The sequence below is a fragment of the Platichthys flesus genome, chromosome 2, assembly GCF_949316205.1.
Source record: "Platichthys flesus chromosome 2, fPlaFle2.1, whole genome shotgun sequence".
NCBI lineage: Eukaryota > Metazoa > Chordata > Actinopteri > Pleuronectiformes > Pleuronectidae > Platichthys > Platichthys flesus.
In genome coordinates this window covers 18,204,335-18,225,392 of record NC_084946.1, presented here as the reverse complement: position 1 = coordinate 18,225,392, position 21,058 = coordinate 18,204,335, and the positions used below count along the sequence as shown (strand labels likewise).

Below are 21,058 nucleotides of genomic sequence, written 5' to 3'. Positions count from 1 at the left end.
TGTTGTCTTGGTATTTTATCTTCACCTTTTGAACGATGGCATTCTCTACACAATGTAAAGAGTAAAAACAAGAAGGTCCAGCACATCCACATTGATGTTTTTTCAGCTAGCGGGCTGATTATATCTCTGCTGGTTGAGCTTGTTTGTTAGTGATAGCATGAGGTCTTGTATCAACAGGTCCGACAAAACATTGATCTGGTTCAGCTTGTATGCACCAACACAGACCTGACGGGTGTTATCTAATGAAAAAATAGTCTGTTGCTTTGAATCTTGTAGATTTTTACTTGAATTCACTTCAAACCCTCAGACAATTATCAAGTGAATGTTAGGAATAAACCTGAAATTCCAAGACTAAAGTCAAACTCCTCTTTTTCCCTTTCCTGTTACCCGGCCCTTATAATCTTCTGTACTTTCCTCCTCAGTCAATAGTCATGCGAAATTTCAATACCACTTTCTAGTAAGGCAACTTTCTGAAAGTTTTATAATTCTAACTAATGCAATGCAGCCTTCATGGTTTATGAAAAAACCATGAGAAAAAAGGCTAAAGAATATTATCAGACAACCTGATCATGTTTTGTCCCTTGAGTTCCGGTGGTGCCTTCAGGAAGTCGTTATCATGTAGCTCTGAGGAGAACAAACTGATACTCTAAATCTTTCATTACTTCCTAACGCAGACAGTAGTCACTTCATATTAAATATTTTATGGCTGTGCCTTTTACATGATAACACATGTAACAAATGTCTATTCATTTTCTACATATTGTCTTTTTATTTATTTTTATTATACATTCTTAAGCTTAATCTTGAGGTCCTCCATCAACCTCTGTTTGTTCGTTGACCTGTGCTTTTTTGAGATCAATAAAGTTGTAATAATAATAATAGTGATAATAGTAATGCAAATAATAGTATTTATACTACTACTACTGTAAACTACTTTTAATATTAATAGCAATAATACAAATACTAAGACTACTAATAAATACGATAATAATAATATAATTATTATAACGCTTATTCTTTTTATTATTATAATTATTGTTGTTATAATAAATGATAATGTGAACAGTGTCATGCAGTTCCTCCTCTAACCTTCGGTCACTAAGTGAACCTGCGGGGACCGAAGCTGAAGTTACGACACGTCATGAATGCCACGAAACGCAACCCTTGTGAATGATAGCTCCGCAGCCAATCACCGGACGAGCGCGCCTCACCTTTTGAATGACGAGCCACGGAGAGGGCTAATCAGAGGGCAGTATATGGGCGGAGCTGGTTTGTTGACAGGAAGCGTTTGAAGCGGAGTCACTGCTGCTCCTGCTCCTCCTGCTCCTTCTCCTGCTTCAGCCTGACAAAACGGAGGATTTCTCTCACTCGTTCGGCCGCTCGCCGGTGCGCGGACTAAAACAATGCTCTGTAGGACCGAACCGGGGCAAAGATGCAATGGAGGTCAATAGTGGTGGGTCTCGTGGTGCTGCGGCTCTCCCTCGGCTGGGTGCTGTGGCTCGCGTTCGGACTGGGACCCAGCGTCATCTGGGGGTTCAACTTCCAGCTCGGCTTCAACCTGCACAAGCTGGATGCGCTGTTCGGGGAGGAGAAGGGCAGCGACCCGGGCTCTTGGTCCCAGCGGGTCCACGGCCCCAGGTATGAGGATTCGGCGACCACCTGTGCGAAGCCCGAGGAGGACTCGCCCAGGAGACCCTACCTGAGCTTCTTCGACGGCAACAAGGACGAGTACGTGCGGCGATACAGCTCGTTCCCCGACCCCCTGAAAGCCAAGATGAAGGACATGGCCAGAGACATGTTCTACTTCGGATACGACAACTACATGAAATACGCTTTCCCCGAGGACGAGCTGAATCCCATTGCCTGCAAAGGAAGGGGACCAGACGTGCTGAACCCGTGAGTCATTCAAACCTGTGATCGTAACTGTCTCCTGCAGCGGACCAGGGCGATTTGCGTTTATTTAGTAAACAAATGACTCACAAGTGTCGCCCTGCTGCCCCCTGTGGACCGGGTCGGGGTTCCTTCATATTCGAATTGAGCAGGTCATCGATAAGTTAAAGGGATAGTTCACCCCAAAAATGAAAATTCACTCATTGACGACTCACCACTTTGCCGATGGGGGAGGGGTGGGTGAAGTGTTTGAGTCCACAGAACACTTCAGAGTTTCAGGGGTGAACAGTGTTGCAGCCAAATGCAATACAATCAAAGTAAATGGTGACCGATTAGACTCGAAACGAGGTCATTCACACAATGTCCGCTGTGAACCGCTCGAGAAGGCGATCAGAGGACATTTAGGCCAATGGTGGGTAGATAATGAGTAAAGCTTCATTTTTGGGTGAACTATCCCCTTAAGTCTAAATAAGACAGTTCTTGTGCTCCAAGGTTACAATAACAAAGAATAATAGTAGTGAAGTACACAAATATCAAGTGCTATTAAGGGTAAGAGAGGAGCAGTGCCTAAATACATAATAATACAATCACGATAATTTACAACATTACAAACCTATAAAAGAATATCCTGAAAATTGGACAAGTAAAGCAATAGAAAAAGAAGCATTTCGAATGAGAACGAGGAACTGCAAATGATAATGAAAGTAATAATGCACATGATATTAATACACAACTGTACATGATAGTATTGGAAGTGGTATTGTACATGGATTGTTGCACTTGCATTATTCATTTGGATCCAGATGTCACTTACAGGAGTCTTGAAGAGGTCACAGATGAAACAAAATATATAATGAGGGAAACTCAAAAATCCAAATTGTCAGATTAATTGATAATTAAGTCACATCATCAATCTTAACTGATTAAACCAATACATAAACTACCATTTATTTAGTGTCTGTATTCATAGTCCCCTTCCAGCAAATGCAAGCAGTGTTGAAACGTCCACATTGGTATGTAGCCGAACAGGTCGTTTTAGGGGGGAGGAATGTGATCCTAACACTCTCATTTTGTTATTGCATATAAAATATTCAGTTGTGTGATCTATTGATTATTTCTCCCACATGTGTATGACACCGCGCCTGTTTCACTTTTTTCGTTTCAGGTCGAACATCAACATAAACGATGTCTTGGGGAACTACTCCCTGACATTAATTGACACCTTAGACACTCTGTTGGTAAGTTTACACTCTGTCACTCTGTGCGACTTTCTCCTTTCTTGCGGCTCTTTTAGAGGAAAAAGGTGGAAATACAAAATGTCAAAGGATATGTGCAAGCTAGATTACAGTCATTTACAGACGGATTACTTCTGGCATTTGGCACATTTTGAACCAAGTTTTCCATTAAGCTTAATGTCACCTGTTCCCCAAGAGCTGAGTTTTGCTCCACATTCAGGGGCACAGTGGTGAACACATCCTCTCTGTTGTAAGTTGTGGGTTTTCTGCTGCCTCTCAAAACCTCCCCTGACACTGACTCCGGTGAAGTAGATTTTCTAAACAGCTCGTTGGTATGAGTGTGTTCAACCTGACGTGGACAGTCTGAGGTGTCGCCTTCATGTGTTCTTGTCACCAAGCATTCACAAGGAGTCACCAGTCTTACATGAAGAATCTCTGTACATGAACAAATGTAGTAATTTCTTGTAATAGAAAATGTAGGCTGACAAAGCTTCTTTGTAACAGGAGTGATCCGTAATGATGCAATTGAAATAGCTATAAACTTTAATTATGCAACAAAAGAAGCTTGTAGATTGACTGAGGTTACACTGGTTTTGAAAAAAGGATCAACCCCTTTCCAAATCCAATAAGTGCTGCACAGTCTGAAACAACAACACAAGAACTCTTTTTACCCTTTTGGTTAACAGTCTTGAGGCGGTTTGGATACTTCTCTACCGACATTGCACACTTGGATGAGCACTGCTTGATGCTCTTTCCTACACTCACTCTTGATCATGTGCTGTTCCTCTGCAGGTGCTTGGCAACGTGACAGAGTTCCAGAAAGCCGTCAAGCTGGTTATTGAAACTGTATCTTTTGATAAGGACTCGACGGTGCAAGTTTTCGAGGCGAACATAAGGTACAAATGTCGCTGCTATTTTAAATGTCATATACAAAAGGAAAACTATGTGTGCAGGGGAGAGGCGGTGGTCTAGTGGCAGAAACTTGGACTATGGGCAGAAAGGGTCTCTGGTTCGTCTCTGGTTCGACTCCACGGAGAAACAACAAAAAGACGAACCTGGATTGATCTGTCCAAAAATCCAAGAGGATTCTCCCTGCCCTGTCTAGTGCCCCTGAGCAAGGCACCTTACTCTCCCAACATCTGCTCCCTGGGCGCCGTACATGGTCGCTCACTGCTCTGTGTGTCCTGCACCAGATGGGTCAAAAGCAGAGGTTAAATTTCCCTACCTGCATGAGAGTGCTTGTGCATGTCTGTGCATGTGTTTGGGACTAGTAAATGCATCTTAATCTTAATCTACTGTTAATTTAAACATGCATCAAACTGGTGTATCTATTTTGACATGCACTTAAGCAGACAGCGTCCTCATATTATTCCAATTCTTATTCCAAATAGTGGATGTTTGAAGACAAATATTGTTTGACCCAGTCCAAAATGAATGAATGAGACATTCTATTTGATAATGCATGAAAATAATCCCTATCTGTTTCTTTGAGCCGTCACAATGTAATATTTCTCTTCTTCACTGAAGGATCTTGGGAAGCCTCATCTCCTCTCACATCCTGCTGACTGACCCAAAACATCCGTTTGGCAAAGTGGGCTTGGAAGGTTACGATAATGAGCTGCTTCACATGGCGCATGACTTGGCCGTCCGCTTACTGCCGGCCTTCGAGAACACCAGCACAGGCATTCCTTACCCCAGGGTGAGTGACGGGTACATTACATAAGGAAGCTGCTAACATACAAAATATATTTTAATGGTTGTAGCAGCGCTTACCCTAGTTGTCATGTGAATGAAACTGGATAACTTACTACATCAACCAGCAGCTTCATGCTTTTGTATCTTGAATGCAGGTGAACCTGAAGACTGGGGTCCCCCCTGACAGCATCAATGAGACTTGCACTGCAGGAGCTGGGTCCCTGCTGGTGGAGTTTGGGATTCTGAGCCGCTTGATCGGCGATTCCACATTTGAGTGGGTAGCCAGGCGAGCAGTTAGAGCTCTGTGGAAACTGAGGAGCAATGAAACCGGTCTCTTAGGTATGTGCAGCTGTGTACTGTAGCTTTGTGACATCCCTTTATGTTTCTCATGTGCTTTCTTTCTCCCATTGTATTTACGCTGATTTCTTCACAATACGGTGCTTTCGCTTCATTCGCCAACTTTCTGTGATTTCTGTTCTCAGGTAATGTAGTTAATATCCAAACGGGCCAGTGGGTCGGGAAGCAGAGTGGCCTCGGAGCTGGTATGGACTCCTTCTATGAGTACCTGCTGAAATCATACCTCCTTTTTGGGGAGAAAGAGGACTACAGGATGTTCCAGGCTTCTTATGAGAGCATACAGAACCACATGAGGAGAGGGTGAGTCAGCATTAGTTATATGAAGTTATGATTCACTTAAACCTTTTAACCTTCAGCAGTTCTGTAAATGTTTCAATTGAATAAGAGGATGTCAAATTGCTCATGTGTAGCAAAATAATTTTTTACATATACATACATATTATTCTGAACCTTAAGCTTTAGCTGACAGGTGACCAACTGCAGAGGGATATGTTTACACTGTGGCTGCTGTTCAAAAACAGAAAGGAGAAAGAATTCTGTCAAAATATCAAATCTACTCAACCTTTTCTGCCAAAAGGGATTTTTCTGTTGTTGTGAACGTGTCTGAAACGGCTACACGTACATATTTGAACCTCTGTCTGTTTCCGTTTGGTTTTCAGGAGAGAGTCGTGTAATGAAGGCGAGGGTGACCCGCCTCTCTACGTTAATGTGAACATGTTCAGTGGGGAAATTATGAACACCTGGATCGACTCTCTTCAGGCCTTCTTTCCTGGGCTACAGGTTCGATTATGCACTTTCAATTGTAGGAGGTGACGTGTTGAAGTGTGAAAATAGTGTTTGACTAAAGGAAGGCTCTACTGCTCTTGTCCTAGGTGCTGAATGGTGATGTGGATAACGCCATTTGCCTACATGCCTTCTACTATGCCATCTGGAAGCGCTTCGGGGCGTTGCCGGAGAGATACAACTGGCAGCTGCAGGCTCCTGACGTGCTCTTCTACCCCTTGAGACCAGAGCTGGTGGAGTCGACCTATCTGTTGTACCAGGTGACAAAACTGACATGTTGTGATGCAGAATTGAAGAAGTTAGTCATTGATGACTGTTGACATTTAACTCAAGATCTTCTTTTTATCTACTTTTGCTTTTCCACAGGCGACCAAAAATCCTTTCTACTTGCATGTCGGAATGGATATTCTCCAGAGCCTTGAGAAAAATGCCAAAGTCAGGTGTGTGTCATGTAATATACACCTCTTTGTTAAGTGCTTTAATTTGTGTTGACGCTGAGCTGAGCCGTGTTATTTGCAGATGTGGGTACGCCACTCTCCACCACGTCGTTGACAAATCCAAAGAGGATCGTATGGAGAGCTTCTTCCTCAGTGAGACCTGCAAATACCTGTACCTGGTAAGTTAGAGTCCGAGCGTGTCAGAATTAGACCCACATTGTACAGTATATTGGTAGGTTTGTATTATATCAGAAAATGATATGAGCATAAACAAGTGGTACATTTTTTTATAATTGTAATAAAAGTGGTACATTTTTTTATAATTGTAATAAAAGATTTCAGATGTTAAGTGTTATCTTTTCATAAATTTAAAGACTGTATTTCACGTTACTGCTAGTGACCTTTGAACTAGATTGTTTAAACTATTGCTGCAACTATATTTTGATAAATAATTGTTTAAGACATCAGATATTAGTAAAAATTGCACGTCACATATCCATCGTGATAAAGGACGGTTACCTGAATAGTTTGTTTTATCAACACATATAGTTTCAAAGTCAGAGACGTTTATTTAAAAAGAGAAGAGCAGAGAATTCCTGAAACTGAGAACAACAAATAGTTGGTATTTTTACTTTATAATTGACTGTGAATAACTCTCTTAGTTACCATTTTAAAAACCTTTCATGAGGTGTTCCTCACCCATCATTAGAATAACATTAAGGCTCTGACTTTTGGCCCAGCTCTGTTCATACTGCCATGTAAATAAAGCCTTTTCTCTTACATTGCAGCTTTTTGATGAGGACAACCCACTTCATCACTCCGATAACAAGTACATCTTCACCACAGAGGGCCACGTCGTGCCTATAGACAAGCGCTTCAGGGAGAAGCAGTGGAATGATTTGTATCCGTGCGAGGAGGGGGCCCTGGCAGAAACAGAGCCCAACTCCCGGCCACCTTCCAGCAACATCAGCAATGTAAGCCTGCCGTCCCCGCCCAAGCCCAATTAACTGTTCATTGTTTCACTGACATTTAAAACCTCATCCTTTTCTTCCTCTTCTTTTTGTTCTGCAGTGTAGCAGGATCCCAGAGGAGCGACGGTACACTCTGCCACTGAAGAGCGTCTACATGAGGCAGATCGACCACATGGTGGGACTTTTATAAAAGGCACAAGTGGGTACAGTGGCATGAAGCGGCCTTCGGTACGCCTCCTGAGGTGCAGAGGCTATGAGGTTAGAAAAGATCGAGTGGTGGTCAAGCGCCTCGGCCCATCTGTTCTGCTGCTCAGGATCCAGACAAGGAACTGACTCTAAGGGAAACCAGTTTAATTATTTGCCGTATTATTAAAAGTTTGTGTCGGGTGCTTTGTCTTCTGGGTGTGAAAGCATGTACTCAACAAAGACAGAGAAAGAGGAGTCATGTTTTCACTGTGGTTTGGCGATGATGAATGGAGATTGTGGTTTTCTGTTGCGTGTCTGTGGAGTGTGTGTACTGTGTGTGTACTGTGTGTGTACTGTGTGTGTGAGTGAGAGAGAGGGAAATGACAGCTAAGCTGTGAATAATAATCATCTGTTTATGGGAACCGTGCCATCTAGCCAAACATATGTAAAATGTATAGCCTAAAAAAATCACCTCTAAAGCTTTTTTTCTAAACATTATGATTAGTGCCTCTTTGCAGTTGACTCACTTGAGTAGATCTGTGCTTTTACATAAGGGCTGCACACTAACATATAATGACAGGTGATAACTCATGCACACACTGTAAAACGCTGCCTATTGGGAGGCTGTAGTAAACTTTAGATTGTGCCTGTAGGAAACTTTTTTGGTCTTTTGTAGGCTTGAGGTCAATTTTCCAAAATGTAGAAACGGCTCTAGTCTCTCTGATTTACTACAGAACTAGAGTGTTCTTCTTCTAGATTAACTCTTTTTTAACAATTTTAAAGCAACACCATGTAACGTTTACTGAGCAGCAGCGCCCTCTGTAGACACACCTGATTATTTTGTAGGGCTTTGTGTACAAAGGATTTAGTGGACTTGATGTAGAGAAACAAAGCTCATCCATCTGTTGACCACAGCTGAACGGAACCCTGGCTTCATGAAGCAGGGAAGCTGCTTCAGGTTTTTAGTTTTTAAGGACGTCTTTTTAACTGATCAACACTTCGGCAATTTAAACTGAACATCATGGGTCGTCTTTCAGAGCGAGCTAGCTCACCAAAGTTTCACAGAGCAAGAACAGATATTCGGGATGAGCAGTGGGAATGGAAGCTGCCACCGCTCTCTTCAGTTCAAACAACACAAACTAATTTTGAAGCTGCTATTTAGGTTTAAAAAGTTGCATTTTGTTGCTTTAAAAGGAGCCTCTGTCCTACTTTTGCTATGCAAATGTTCACGGAAAATGTAACAAAGACTAACAGACTTGAACTGCTTCCTGCCTGCCACACTAATGAAGACTGGAGTGTTTCATCTCTCAGGCTTTTAGTTACTCGATGTCTTACAAAGGGCAAACAGATGTGCCATGACGTTATGTTTGTGTATTTGTTACAAGACCTTCAGGATGACTTTCTGTTTTAAAGTGCCTTCTCTGTCTTTTTGGATGCTGCTGTACAGTGCATATTAGTTGTGGTTAACATTGTCCCATTTTTTTTTTTTTTTTAATTAAGGCCACTGATGATATTGCACAACAGGTGTCATTCCTTGTGTGACATTGTTAATGACACGAAGCTCCCTCTTACACATGATGAGAAAAGCCATAAACACATTTTTATTTTAATATTAGTATGTGAAAACATGTTTTCAATCATTCTTCTTCTTCTGTCCGACATCTTTAGTAGACACTCTCCTGCATTGTGTCTGATTATTATAATTTTTTTTTTTTTTTTTTTAAGAGAAGATGGACATTTGTTGTTCCTCTCACATTATTGCACATCATATCTATTAATTTTCATGTGGTGAGAACTCAGGGTTTAATGGAAAAGCGTTAAGCATTTATTATAATGCTTTTATTAAAAGAAACAAACACTTTCTTGAAATGTTGTAGCCTAAAATGTCTTAGGATAGCCTTAGGTATTTATAATGCAACTTGTTACAACATGTGAATCCGAGGTTGAAGAATAATCGCACTGAACCGAAGTACAGTCCTACTGTGAATATTCATTCATGTCTTAAACACAGAAAGGCAAACGCCATCTCCTTCACATTGATCTTTGATTTAATGTGTCTTGTGACTGATGCATCTTTTACCAAACATCCTGAGAATCTGAAGCTCCGCAGAGCCTCGGGCTGTGGCGCTCGCTGACATCGTTTCACCAGCATCTTCTTTCTCTTTGGGAGACAGCTGTTCAGTTCTCAAGTGGTTTAGGAACTACTTCAGGTGACAGCAGTGACATGTCTGAGTTTGCAAAGTGGTGGACATGACAAAACCTACTTTGTCTCAGATCATCCACATATTGGGGAAATGCACTTGTTTACTTTCTTGCTGAGAGATGGATTAGAAGATGAATAATACTGGACTCCAGTCTGGGGCCTGTTTCATTAAAACAATTTGTGGGAGCTGCTCAGAAAATGGCAGACGATAGCCCTCGGGGGGTTTCGGTTGTGGGATGATTTGCTTCGATTAGTCAAACTCGTCAAACCTGATTCTCTGATATGCGCTTCAAAACGTGGCTTGGCCGGGCATTCATATGTTGAATTAGCATGTTCCTGTGTCTGTGTGGTCAAATTGGCCTTAGGTGTAAATGTTAAGCCAAGCGAACTGTATCTTCCTATTTACACTTTAATCTTCTCATCCATCTATTCGCAAGAAAGCAAAAAAAGTCTATTTAAAAAATAAAGGTCCAACTCTTCATTTGAAACAGTATGAAATAAAAGAGATCAATAAATGACAGATTATGACCAAGACGTTGCTGTGTTGCTTTTTATTTTTGGAAAATTGAAAAGTACTCAGTTCTATACTGAAGCTTTAATGGATTTAATCTGAGTTTACAGTCATTGGGTTCTGTACAGGATCGCACGGTCACAGCCCTGTATCACCAGTTCACTTTCAGACAGGAACTTTTTATGTTAAAATAAATTACATCTACCATTCAACAGTGTTACATATTCGACATGTTATCACCAAACTTCACGATCTATCCAGTAGGAATCTGTCTAGTTATATACAATGGCCCTTTCAGCTAATGCACTAAAATACATTTTCTATCTCTTCTCTTACCGATTGATCCGTCCCTGTTTGTTTCTATCCACGTTTTGAATCTCTAACAGAGGCTGAAGTGCGTCTGCAGGTGGTGAGGCCATTTTGTTTCCTTTTTGGCGGTACACTGACCAAGTTACATGAAGCATAAGAGACAATGCGTTTGCCCGACTTCTATTTATTCACATTAGTGTAGGTGAGAGTAAATCACTTTTATGCCGATAGAAGCTTTTGATGTCTCAACTACAGCCAACGAGACTCGAGAGAAAAGTTAGCTTGACTAAAAATTCAACTGAAGTCTGCACAGGATATTCTTCTGGTCTCCACTGACCTCATGTAGTTGGTCAAAGCTACAAAAAAGCGATTTTTTTATAAATTGTTTGAATTGGCCTGATGGAACATTTTTAAGGGACAGTTTTTCATCTTGGGTCCTCAGTTATAACTGAGGAGAGATTTGTGGAAGGTGACAGGGCCACAACAGCACCCTGTAAAAAGAGACGTAGTGTTTAGCTAGTTTAACGAGTGGTTAGGTTTATCAATACTGTGCAAACTTTGCCCACCTTCATCAGGCTTCTCCCCTTAGAAGAGACCACAGTCCTTCAGGTTCTCTTTGATGATGATGTCGGTTACAGCGTCAAACACGAACTTGACGTTCTCCGTGTCTGTGGCGCAGGTCATGTGAGAGTAGATTTCTTTGATACCTTTGCGCATGTTCAGATCCAAAAACTGCAACTTGATGTAGTTACCAGCGTCCTCGAAGGTGTTGGGTCCTTAACGAAAAGATATGAAAGGGTCTATTTAATTGGTTTTCAGTTTCCTGAGAAGGAAATCTGCTATATTTACGAACCATCGTAGTCAGGGAAGCACATGCTGAGATGAGCTTTCTTGATCTTCTCAAGGAACACGTCTTTCTTGTTGAGGAAGAGGACAATGGAGGTGGCGATGAAGTAGCGATGGTTGCAGATACTGTTGAACAAGTGCAGACTCTCGTGCATTCGATTCTGAAGAGAGAGTATGAGTTTAAGTCCCTCATAAAGCCTTTCAAACATTTGAGCAACTGAACCATAGACTGTATGCACAGATGGATAACGCAACTCCGCTTCCTCCCACTATTCAGAAATTAATCTTAAATACTCCGTGTGTGAACGCTGCCATCTTGCAGATTTGGAGACAGAGTATTCACAGCAGCCATCGAGGAATGGACGCGCTGTAGCCATCAACCAATCTTGAGTCAGTCTCAGCTATCCATCTTGACCCAACTTATTAAATCTATACTTAACAAAAAAAAACACTTACAAACTCAAGTGTGACAACAACAACGTTTTTAAAATGAAAAAAATTCCAAAATCTTGGGGGTAAATGATTGATAAATTTGATCCGCGTCTCATTTAGTAACATGGGGGTTTCAGAATATATGACAAATACTGCAGCTGGCCACTAGGTGGCCATCCACCCACTTTGTTTCCACCTCTGTTTTTGGGAGCTGTCATGTCGCCCATCTCTAGGCTATGGGTCCACAGGGATAATACACAAATCGCATAGCATGTCCAGTGTGTAATATAAGTCTTATTGTACCACTTCATCATCCTCCACCAGCACCATGTCGTAGGCGCTCAAAGCAGCAATGAAGATGATACAGGTCACGCCTTCGAAACAATGAATCCACTTCTTCCTCTCTGACCTCTGGCCCCCCACATCAAACATTCTGCATGGAAACAAAGGCATATTATCGTCATGACAGACTTGATGATGACTAACTAGTGGCACCCCCCCCCCCCCCAAAAAAAAAAAAAAAACCAGCACAGCTTCACCTAAAGTTCAGGTCTTTGAGGCCAAACGTGGTCTCGATGATACCGGTGGTCTTCACTCTTGATCGCAGCACGTCCTGCTCAGTGGGCACATAGCCTGGCTGGACCAGCCGCTCCAAGTCACTCAGGTAGCTGAAGGACAAGGACATGAATTCAATAACCAACAATAATGCGACACAATTCTAAACCTCAGCTGGTTCGATTTCTTACTATCCAGCGGAGTCGTTGAGTTGGTACTCGGAGGCTCTCTCAAAGCATGCCTGGATGCCAGTGTCCTTCCACAGGCGCAGAATGATGTCCGACAACTCTTTAGGCATGGAGCCTTCCTCGATGGTGTCTGCAAGATGCATGAGTTTCCTGGCGTCATCCTGCAGCGTGAACGCAAGGGGACGGGTTCACAGACAAGTCACAGCAAGAAAACCTGACACCGACTTTACACAATTGAATAATAAGGAGTCATTACCTGCTGATCAGAGTGGCCATAATTGATATTGAATGTGCTCATGGCCTTCACAACGGCCATGATGGACTGCAGGGTGTTGCTGTAGATGATGACGATGAACTCCATGGACTCTTCAAGCGAGTAACCATCTTGGTGGATAATTCTGAGGAGAAAATAATGCATTTCCATATTATTGCCATTAAGATAAGAAAACAGAAATGTTTCAGGCAGAAAGTCACAGTTCTCACTTCATCTGTTTGACGATTGTGCTTTTGCCTGATTCTCCAGCACCTGTATGAAAAAAAGATAAAAAACAATAAACAATAATTACTCGCGTTCACTATTGTCATAACATTTGTATTTTAACTTCTTTCTAGTCTTTTTTTAAGCATGGATTGCTTTCTTATTATATATTATTAAAATTCCTTTCATTTAGATTTGGAAATTATTGCTGATGATTTACTTTTCTAATTTGTATCTGTTGTTTAAACAATAAATAAAAACTATATGTGAAAATTATTATCAAAGTTATGACTTCCAAACTGTATTTGTAAGGATTTGGGAGACTTGGTAGGTTTTGTACTTATTGTGTTTTTATTTAGGTTTTGTATTTGAATAACGAGTGTGAGAGAAGACTTGTGTGTTAATTACAGGTAACCAGACAGACAGATGATCCCAACGCTTCTTACTTCAGGTCTAATCTCATTCAAAGCTGATGTAAGGAGAACTTCTCCTGTCCCTGACCTACATCAACAAGAGGGGGCGAAATATCTGTAACAATCCTAATGGCTATTCAGAACACTACGTATCCAACTGTTATAATATTAACAACTTGCAGCTTGTACTTGTTAGTGGTTATTTTAGCTTGTAATGTATTGCACAGACTTTTTGGTGAACAGAATCTAGTTGACTTTACATAAAAAAAGAAAACCTCACTTTTTAAACACTCATATCAACATGGTGCTGGAAATGTATTTTGTATTTCTGTTGTAATTCTGGCTTGGACCTCAGGGTATCCGTGTCCTTCAGGGTTAAGCCCTTTGTGTGAGGACCTGTTGCTGCAAGATTAACCAGGGATTGGGTTGAGTGATTATTTAGGTGTCTTAGCAATTCAATGACACAGATTGATAAGCTTTTACTCAACTCAAATAGATTGTGTGTCTTCATCGCAGCCCATGTAAATGCATTGGCTCTGCAGTTAGAGTGAACACCTTGAGATGTTTATACTAATAACTAATATAAAATTGAAGTAGTTATTTGTTCATTTGTTTAATGTTTTGTCTTTTTATCACAAAGCTTTCCACAAGAATAACACCACACTGACTAACAGCCAGACAGATTGAAGAACTATCTCTTAAAATAGAAAGTAGCTCCTCTCCCTCCATGGGGCCACATTGGTCCCTAGAATATGTGCAACCACATGTTGAGGTATGTTGTTGAAACATTTGAGCCCCCACCGAATTAGCTGGAAAGTCTTTACCTAGCAGCAGCAGCTTGACAGTTCTGGCATCCTTTTCGGCATCCTCCTTCAGCTTCTTCTCCAGCTCTTTGGAGTGCTTATCCTCGGCGCTCGCTCCGGCCCCCATTCTACGTTTCTCGGCTTGGGCCCCTTCTACTCAAAAGCCAAGTTTCAAGAAAAAGGGAAGCAGGTCCCAGCTGATCGCCCACTGCCTGGTCAGTGGCGTCAGCTACGAAGCTGATGCATCAACTGTCCGCAGCAAACACTGGAGGACGTTGGGATTATTTTCGTGTCTTAGGAGAGGATTTTGGGCGTCCCATGTCCACCTGACCGGAGACGACCAATGGAGTGCAAGGACATGGACGTGTAAGGCAGAGCGAAGGTGTGAGAGGGAGCAGGCATACATCAGTGTAGGAGTGATCGAACCTTTAGGGGGGACTTTGCTGTGCTCAGCGGAAGATAAACATCGGCTCAAGTGCTTATCCCTCTATGCTGTTCTTGGGTTCCTTTGAAAGAGGCGCATATAAAGCGCCACGGTTTGGTGTTTGGGCCTTTTGGCAAACTCAATTCTCCACATATACATCTCAGCACCACAACAATCTGTTAGGGGAATAAGTGTGGTCTATACGTTTGGCATTTGTATAGGGGGAGGATGAGAAGGCGACAAAAGCAGCGACAAAAGATTCAGTCTCAACACGATGAAAACTAATGTGACGCACAATCAGACCCTCACCTCTGGGTCCAAACAGGAAGACAGACAAACGGTCATTTGTGATAAGGCTCTGCAGACTGAAGGGTGAGCTCTGAAGTACTTAACGGGCTTTACAGTTTCACCTGACAGATCTGATTGACCTCATTCTGAAGCTGGTTATAGGGATCCTAATCTACTCACTTTCAATTATGTATGCACGCATGAAAAGTGTGTCTGTTTCTGTGTGTGTGTCTGAGCATTGCACATTTTCCTTTATGTTAAAACATGTTTCTGTTTTTAGAACTTCACATCATTTAAACTTTATCACAACCATTTGAGAAGCTGACGGTGACTAAGCTCTCGAGCCTCGGCTGTAAATTAAAAAACATAGTATCAACAGTTTCATACCAAAAAGTTGTTCCAGATTTGTACTGAGTCAACCCCTTGTCACCTGCATGTCTCCACCTGCTGTATGGCGACGTGCACACTGGTGTGGACACCTCTGGGACCTGTCTGACCAGTTTAAGGTACCGCTAAGTAAATCATACTGTACCGCCTGGAGATTTTTAACAGTGTGGTATTGCTACTAAGATGAAGAATGATTCTTCCACAGCCACAGATCATCAACACGGGGAGCACTGAGATAAAAGCATGACGACAAAATCGTACAGACCATCACATGTCAAACAGAAGAGAACGTGTGTTATTATAAAATATAGAGCTTTAATTTATTAGTCCGCAACATTGATGAGGAAGAAAAGATAAAAGTAACTTTTTACATGTCATTACAATAACATCAACTGTGCATTATATCATACATCTCTTTACCTCAATGACTCCGAGCAAAGTCGGAAAAACGGAGAAAACAGAAGAGATGCGCAGAATCTGTTTAGCACATTTCCGAGAGAGGAGAAAGAGAGAGAGAGAGAGAGGTAAAGAGACAGAGTGGGAGAGAGAAATCGAGGATTTTAAATCACCATCTGACCTTTCTGCACCTTCAGTATTTCACACCTTTGAAAAAAAATGAAGAAAAAAAAAGGTGTGATCACGTCTTTCTTGCACCGATAGTGTTTCCATATTCCCACGACGAGAAAGACATTCACTGACATCCACAGCAACGGAGCATTTTTAGACAAATACCATAAACATACACTGTACATGCCATGCACGATGAAAAGCCCCCTTCTGAAGAGTGTGGTACAGGTTTCTCTTCAGGGTTTTAGCAGTGATCCGCTCATTTAGTGGTTGTACTGGTTGCTTGTTTTTTTTAACTGAATGGAAGCGGCTCAGGTTTATAAAGTCTGTGGCGTGGTGGAGAGCAGGATGGATCCGCACCAGACTGACCTAAAGTAGCTCTGCACCGATAAAGTGACCAGACCTCGAGCACTGAAGTGAAACAACACATTAGTCACTGTGTTCTAACTGAAGTGTCGACTGGTTTAAGTGGCCAAACACAATATTCCCTGTATTTAGCATAAAACTGGCAGGAATGCAAACTTTGGATTCATCTCGAGCTTAGAAACAATTCCGTTAGACCATAGAAGCTGAATGCTCTCTCATGTGACTAAACTGCATAATATGCCCCAACTACATGTGAAGTATTTACTGGTCATCAAGATCACTGATTTGGCAACAGAAGGTGCTTTGTCTCAAATAGTCATTTCTATTCTTTTTTTCTTTTTGTTTTTTGAATCACAAACTGTCACGAACTCACACGTAGCTGCCTGCTGGAATTTCTCCTCTCGAAACAGAGAGACAAGAGAAGGCAATGTTATATTTTCAGCTTTTGTGTCGTTAAAAGACCCCTTCCCCCCCCCACCCCCGCAAAAAAAAAGAAAGAAATAAAAACAGCTTATCACGAAGATCACGTTTTGTTAAGGGTACAACATTGAGATGTGATATTCACATAGAAACCGAACAAACACTTGGCAGCAACGGATTTTGGAAGAATTTCGGGCGATGAGTGAAATAACGTGGTGGCTTTCGGGGCCGGGGCTGGACCACATCGTCTCCAGAGGAGATGACTGTTCGTTACCAAGTGACCGAAGGACCGTGACACAGCTGCAGTCGGTGGGCATTCCTCTTTATCCGGAAATGTCCCATGAAATGTCCTCGTCCTTCCGTCAATAGCTTGTATCTTGCGGTCGTAAAAATAACAAAAAACTGTCTGTTACACAGTAGAGCGTCCTGGTGAAGACAATTCAGGAAGAAGAGCAGTGACTCCTTGATTCCACCTCCGGCTTAGACACTGAATACTGCCAGCAGTCATGTGATCCCAACATTCACCGTTTCTGAACACACGTCCCATCGGTCCTCGTCCTTGTGTGGACACCTTCCAACGTCCTGGGTTACTGTTGCTGTTTCTCAAAAACACCAAACATAAACATAGTCTCAACATAATAACACATTGTTATAAAGAAATAACACTAACAATAATAGAATAACAACAATATTTGCACAGATTGACCTATTCACAGAAAACATGTCTTCTAAATACGTACAAAGAATTACTTTTTACAACCTACAATAAATATTGTGAATTTTTCAAACAGTTACATAGAAACTGTTGGGTGCTGTTGCTTTGGGTTGCAGTGTCTGTCTCGTCCATGATGACAACGTGATTTCAGTTCCCTAAGATGGAGGGTTGCAGTGTTTAGGAGGTTGTGTGGTGGACGGGGGGGGAGGAGGTGTTTGAGGATGAGGGGGTGCGTCGTCCAGCTCCTCATGTCTCAGACGGAGTCGTTTCCTCGTCGTGATGCCGGCGGTTGCGCGGCTTCTTCTGTTCTTTCAGCTCCTTCAGGCTTTTGGCTTTGCTGTCCCCGAGGCCGGCGTCTCCGAGCTGCCAGTAATCCTGGCAGTACTGGTTGATGAGGCCCATCTCCGGCTGGCTCAGAATGGTCAGCAGGTCCTTGTACTGGCCAGCGCTCGGAGTCCAGGCGCTGGACTGGAGCGGGGGCAGCGCCGGGCTGCCGGTCTCCACCAGCACGCTGTTGACCATGCGGCTGGAGAGGACCACGAGCTGCAGCTTGACGAGCGTGTGCTTGAAGTTTTTCTCTGTTGACGTGCACTGGTAAATGCCGCCGTCAGAGGACTGCAGCGAGCGGATCAGAAGGCCCTGCTCGGTTTTCAGGGTGCGGCCCTCGGAGCGAATCTGGAAAGTGGAGGAGGAGAACTGAGCATTTAAAAAAACTTAACCAGATCGGTTCTGGGTATTTGGTTGGAGAGAAACTATAACAGCTTTGCAGTAAGAAACCTCAGCTCACCTCTTTCCTCCTGTCACTGTTTTCCTTCTGCAGGTGCCACTTCAGAGACATGTGAGGAGACCGGGCCTGACACTCCAGGAACGTGGTGCTGCCCTCCACACCGTACTGAACGGTCTCCAGAGTGTTCTTGTTTGCTATCAAACAATATGTGAACATATATTAATGTATTACTTCTGAGAATATACAATATGTAAAAAAGATAGAGAGCACATGCAAGGTCTCGAGAGGTAGATAATACATAAATGTATTAATTGCTGTATTGAGTGTGTGTGTGTGTGTGTGTGTGTGTGTGTGTGTGTGTGTGTGTGTGTCTGCAGTCTGAACACTCACCATTGGAGTTGTAACCTCTGCACTGGCGGATTGGGTTGCCGTACTTTACATCCTGTCGACGGCTCCGTCTAAAGGGGTCAGATCAACAGACGGAAATAAAAAGCTCCACGTCAACATATGTCCTCGTATTATCGTCAGAAAAAGTCACATAAGCACACGGACGAGACTTTTCTGAAAAACAAACACTATCTTGATTCTCACCTCTTCTGGGAGGCAGAGTATCTGGAGCAGGATTTGCCGTCCCAGGCGCAGTACGGGTCTCTGGCCAGACAGCAGTCAGCGCAGGCCTCGCCGTACACGTCGCAGCGGTGGAGCGCGAGGTGGGTCACACCCAGGACTGACCCCACGTACAGTTGTTGCTATAATAAAACACATGTGAGGATCAACATTTTAAAATCATATACACATTCTGTATTAAGCCATGGAACATTTAGGTACAGGTAATTATTGTGTATAACGTGAGATTAGCTTGTGTATAAAATGATTCTTTTGGTTAAAATGTACTTACCCGTTTGGATGAAATCTTCATGGTGGTAATTGGAGTGGGAACCTGCAGTCAGACAGTTAAAACAGCTTTGAGTGAATATTAAACACGATGATTTTAGAAGTGATTAATAGAATTCAAAACGGTGTCTGACCTTGAAGACCTCCACTTCCTCCAGGACCAGCTCCTCTGTCTGCAAGTCGTCTCTCGGCAGGACAATAACTTTCTGGACTGTCCCTCGATCTGTAAAACACAAGAGTGGATCCAACCCTGTTGACTGCATTCATCTTATCATATTCACGAAATGAGAATCATCTCCTATCCTAAGGCTCTAATCTATTCAAAATCAATCTTTACAGCGGCTTTTGTGAGAGGTTACGATAACAGGTGCTTGGCAGTAAAATAAAATAATAATACACACAAGATTCATAATGAAAAAATATAATAAAAAGAATAAATAAAGTACACAAATTTAGTTTGATTGAACACAGTGAATGGAACAAATGTAAGGGTAAGAAAGTATATTTTAAGATTTCTTTTAAAGAGGGATTTACAGAGAAAGGGAAATGTGAGCTGAATTCATAAAAGGGTGGAGTGATGTTCCAGAAGTGAACGAGGGCTATGATCACTACATGAATCTATAAACACAATAACATGATTTTTATATTACAGGACAGTTATCACCTAATGTCAGTAAAGGCCTTGGACCACTAACCTGTTCCCAGGAAGAGCACCTCGTAGTTGCCGTCAGCAGCCGCCACCTGGTCCACGGCAATTGTGGTGAACTCGTACTCCACGTTGGTTCTGACCACCAGGGGGCGCTTGTGCACCGGGTATATAGCATTGTGCATGGTGGGGTGGTTCCTCATGAAGTTGATAACCTCATCTGGGTAATCCTTTGTGGATTTCATGTTGGGGGTGAAGGTGCCTCCGGGACACTGAGACAAAAGAAACACAGCTATAAATGACAAACCTGTAATTTACCAAATTCCTTCTGCAGGGAAAAAACGCTGACAGAGAGTTTTCCTTTTTAATGAGAGAAAAAGTGCTTTCATAATTTAGAATGTCTTTGTTGTGTATCACTCACAGTGCCAGGCCGTGGGTAGGGGATCTTCCCCTGGTACGCCACCCACTGGTAGTTGGGCCCTTCCTTGTGGGCGAAGGGCCCGTGGAAGACCATGCGGATGTCGGCCATGGAGTACACGCACACCGCCGAGCCTTTAAAGACGGCGCTGGAGGAGAAAGCGCAGGGAGACAGATTAACTCACTCTCCCAAAAGATAATTACTGTGGGTGCCTCTCTGTGGCTGCTACAATCTACTTCCTTCCCACGTACTCAGCCGGGCCCTTAGAGAGAAACGACGCTGAAACATCCTGACGCACAAACACACACTGTCCGAGTGACGGGGATGGAGTCGAGCTGTCTGACACACGGACACACAAACACCCACGCACTGCAGAGAGTCGCCGGAGCTCGGGCTGTTTGCTGCCGCGCGGTGGGTGGACCATGTTTGCTACTCCTGTCATGGGCCTCTATCATTAGCGCCACATGTGTTTCTATCAGCTGGGTTGAAAATGGGCCTGCCCGAGGACAGGAAGGAAATGGAGACAATATTTGTTTCTCAAATACATTAATCAAGACGTGTTTATTATGAGTCCGTGCGCACGTCTCCCTGCCTGTGTGCACTCAGGATCTCCATTTACACGTCTGGTGGGCTGCCTTGAATTTGAATGCTTTGTGCTGAGTGACAATTTGCTATCAAATCTGACCTATAAGGAACCGCAGAGGCTCAGTCAGTCTCTCAGAGGAGCACAACCCCCCCCCCCCCGGGCCCCAGATTCACTTTCTGTCGCGTCTTTGTAGCCTGAGTCTGACGGGCCATACGCAACACAGCATTTCAATATCAGAGGGAGCTGACACCTTCAGGCGGAGCGAGAAATGGATAATAAAAACAAAAAACAGATGACACCTTCCCTCCAAACTGCATGAAAGTTATTT

The 21,058-nt window shown here is 42.8% G+C and overlaps 3 protein-coding genes across 4 annotated transcripts in view; 1 reads left to right on the top strand and 2 right to left on the bottom strand.

The window, feature by feature from the left end:
* Positions 1–1,281: 1,281 nt before the first annotated feature.
* edem1 (ER degradation enhancer, mannosidase alpha-like 1) lies at positions 1,282–10,291 on the top strand. The gene is made up of 12 exons (XM_062403684.1): positions 1,282–1,896; positions 3,056–3,128; positions 3,918–4,021; positions 4,653–4,824; positions 4,976–5,159; positions 5,303–5,477; positions 5,837–5,957; positions 6,050–6,220; positions 6,327–6,400; positions 6,480–6,576; positions 7,186–7,371; positions 7,469–10,291. Exons 1-12 carry the CDS (start codon positions 1,433–1,435, stop codon positions 7,556–7,558), a joined length of 1,911 nt encoding a protein of 636 aa, XP_062259668.1. The 5' UTR covers positions 1,282–1,432; the 3' UTR covers positions 7,559–10,291.
* On the bottom strand, positions 10,290–14,567 carry gnat1 (guanine nucleotide binding protein (G protein), alpha transducing activity polypeptide 1). Its single transcript, XM_062403697.1, has 9 exons — positions 14,314–14,567; positions 13,082–13,124; positions 12,855–12,996; positions 12,602–12,759; positions 12,395–12,523; positions 12,159–12,288; positions 11,431–11,584; positions 11,144–11,353; positions 10,290–11,068 (listed from the first exon to the last, which is right to left on the bottom strand). The coding sequence occupies exons 1-8, from the start codon at positions 14,417–14,419 to the stop codon at positions 11,163–11,165; spliced, it is 1,053 nt and encodes a 350-aa protein (XP_062259681.1). The 5' UTR covers positions 14,420–14,567; the 3' UTR covers positions 10,290–11,068; positions 11,144–11,162.
* Positions 14,568–15,692: 1,125 nt separating this feature from the next.
* Positions 15,693–21,058, bottom strand: part of sema3fa (sema domain, immunoglobulin domain (Ig), short basic domain, secreted, (semaphorin) 3Fa) — a 51,265-nt gene continuing 45,899 nt past the window's right edge. For both annotated transcript variants that reach the window (XM_062403665.1, XM_062403672.1), the window contains 8 exons: positions 20,148–20,292; positions 19,776–19,998; positions 19,215–19,303; positions 19,085–19,126; positions 18,778–18,935; positions 18,577–18,644; positions 18,247–18,380; positions 15,693–18,134 (listed from right to left, as the gene is read on the bottom strand). In XM_062403665.1, the coding sequence (XP_062259649.1) occupies positions 17,706–18,134; positions 18,247–18,380; positions 18,577–18,644; positions 18,778–18,935; positions 19,085–19,126; positions 19,215–19,303; positions 19,776–19,998; positions 20,148–20,292 (1,288 nt within the window). In that variant the 3' untranslated portion in view covers positions 15,693–17,705. The remainder of the gene's footprint in view (positions 18,135–18,246; positions 18,381–18,576; positions 18,645–18,777; positions 18,936–19,084; positions 19,127–19,214; positions 19,304–19,775; positions 19,999–20,147; positions 20,293–21,058) is intronic.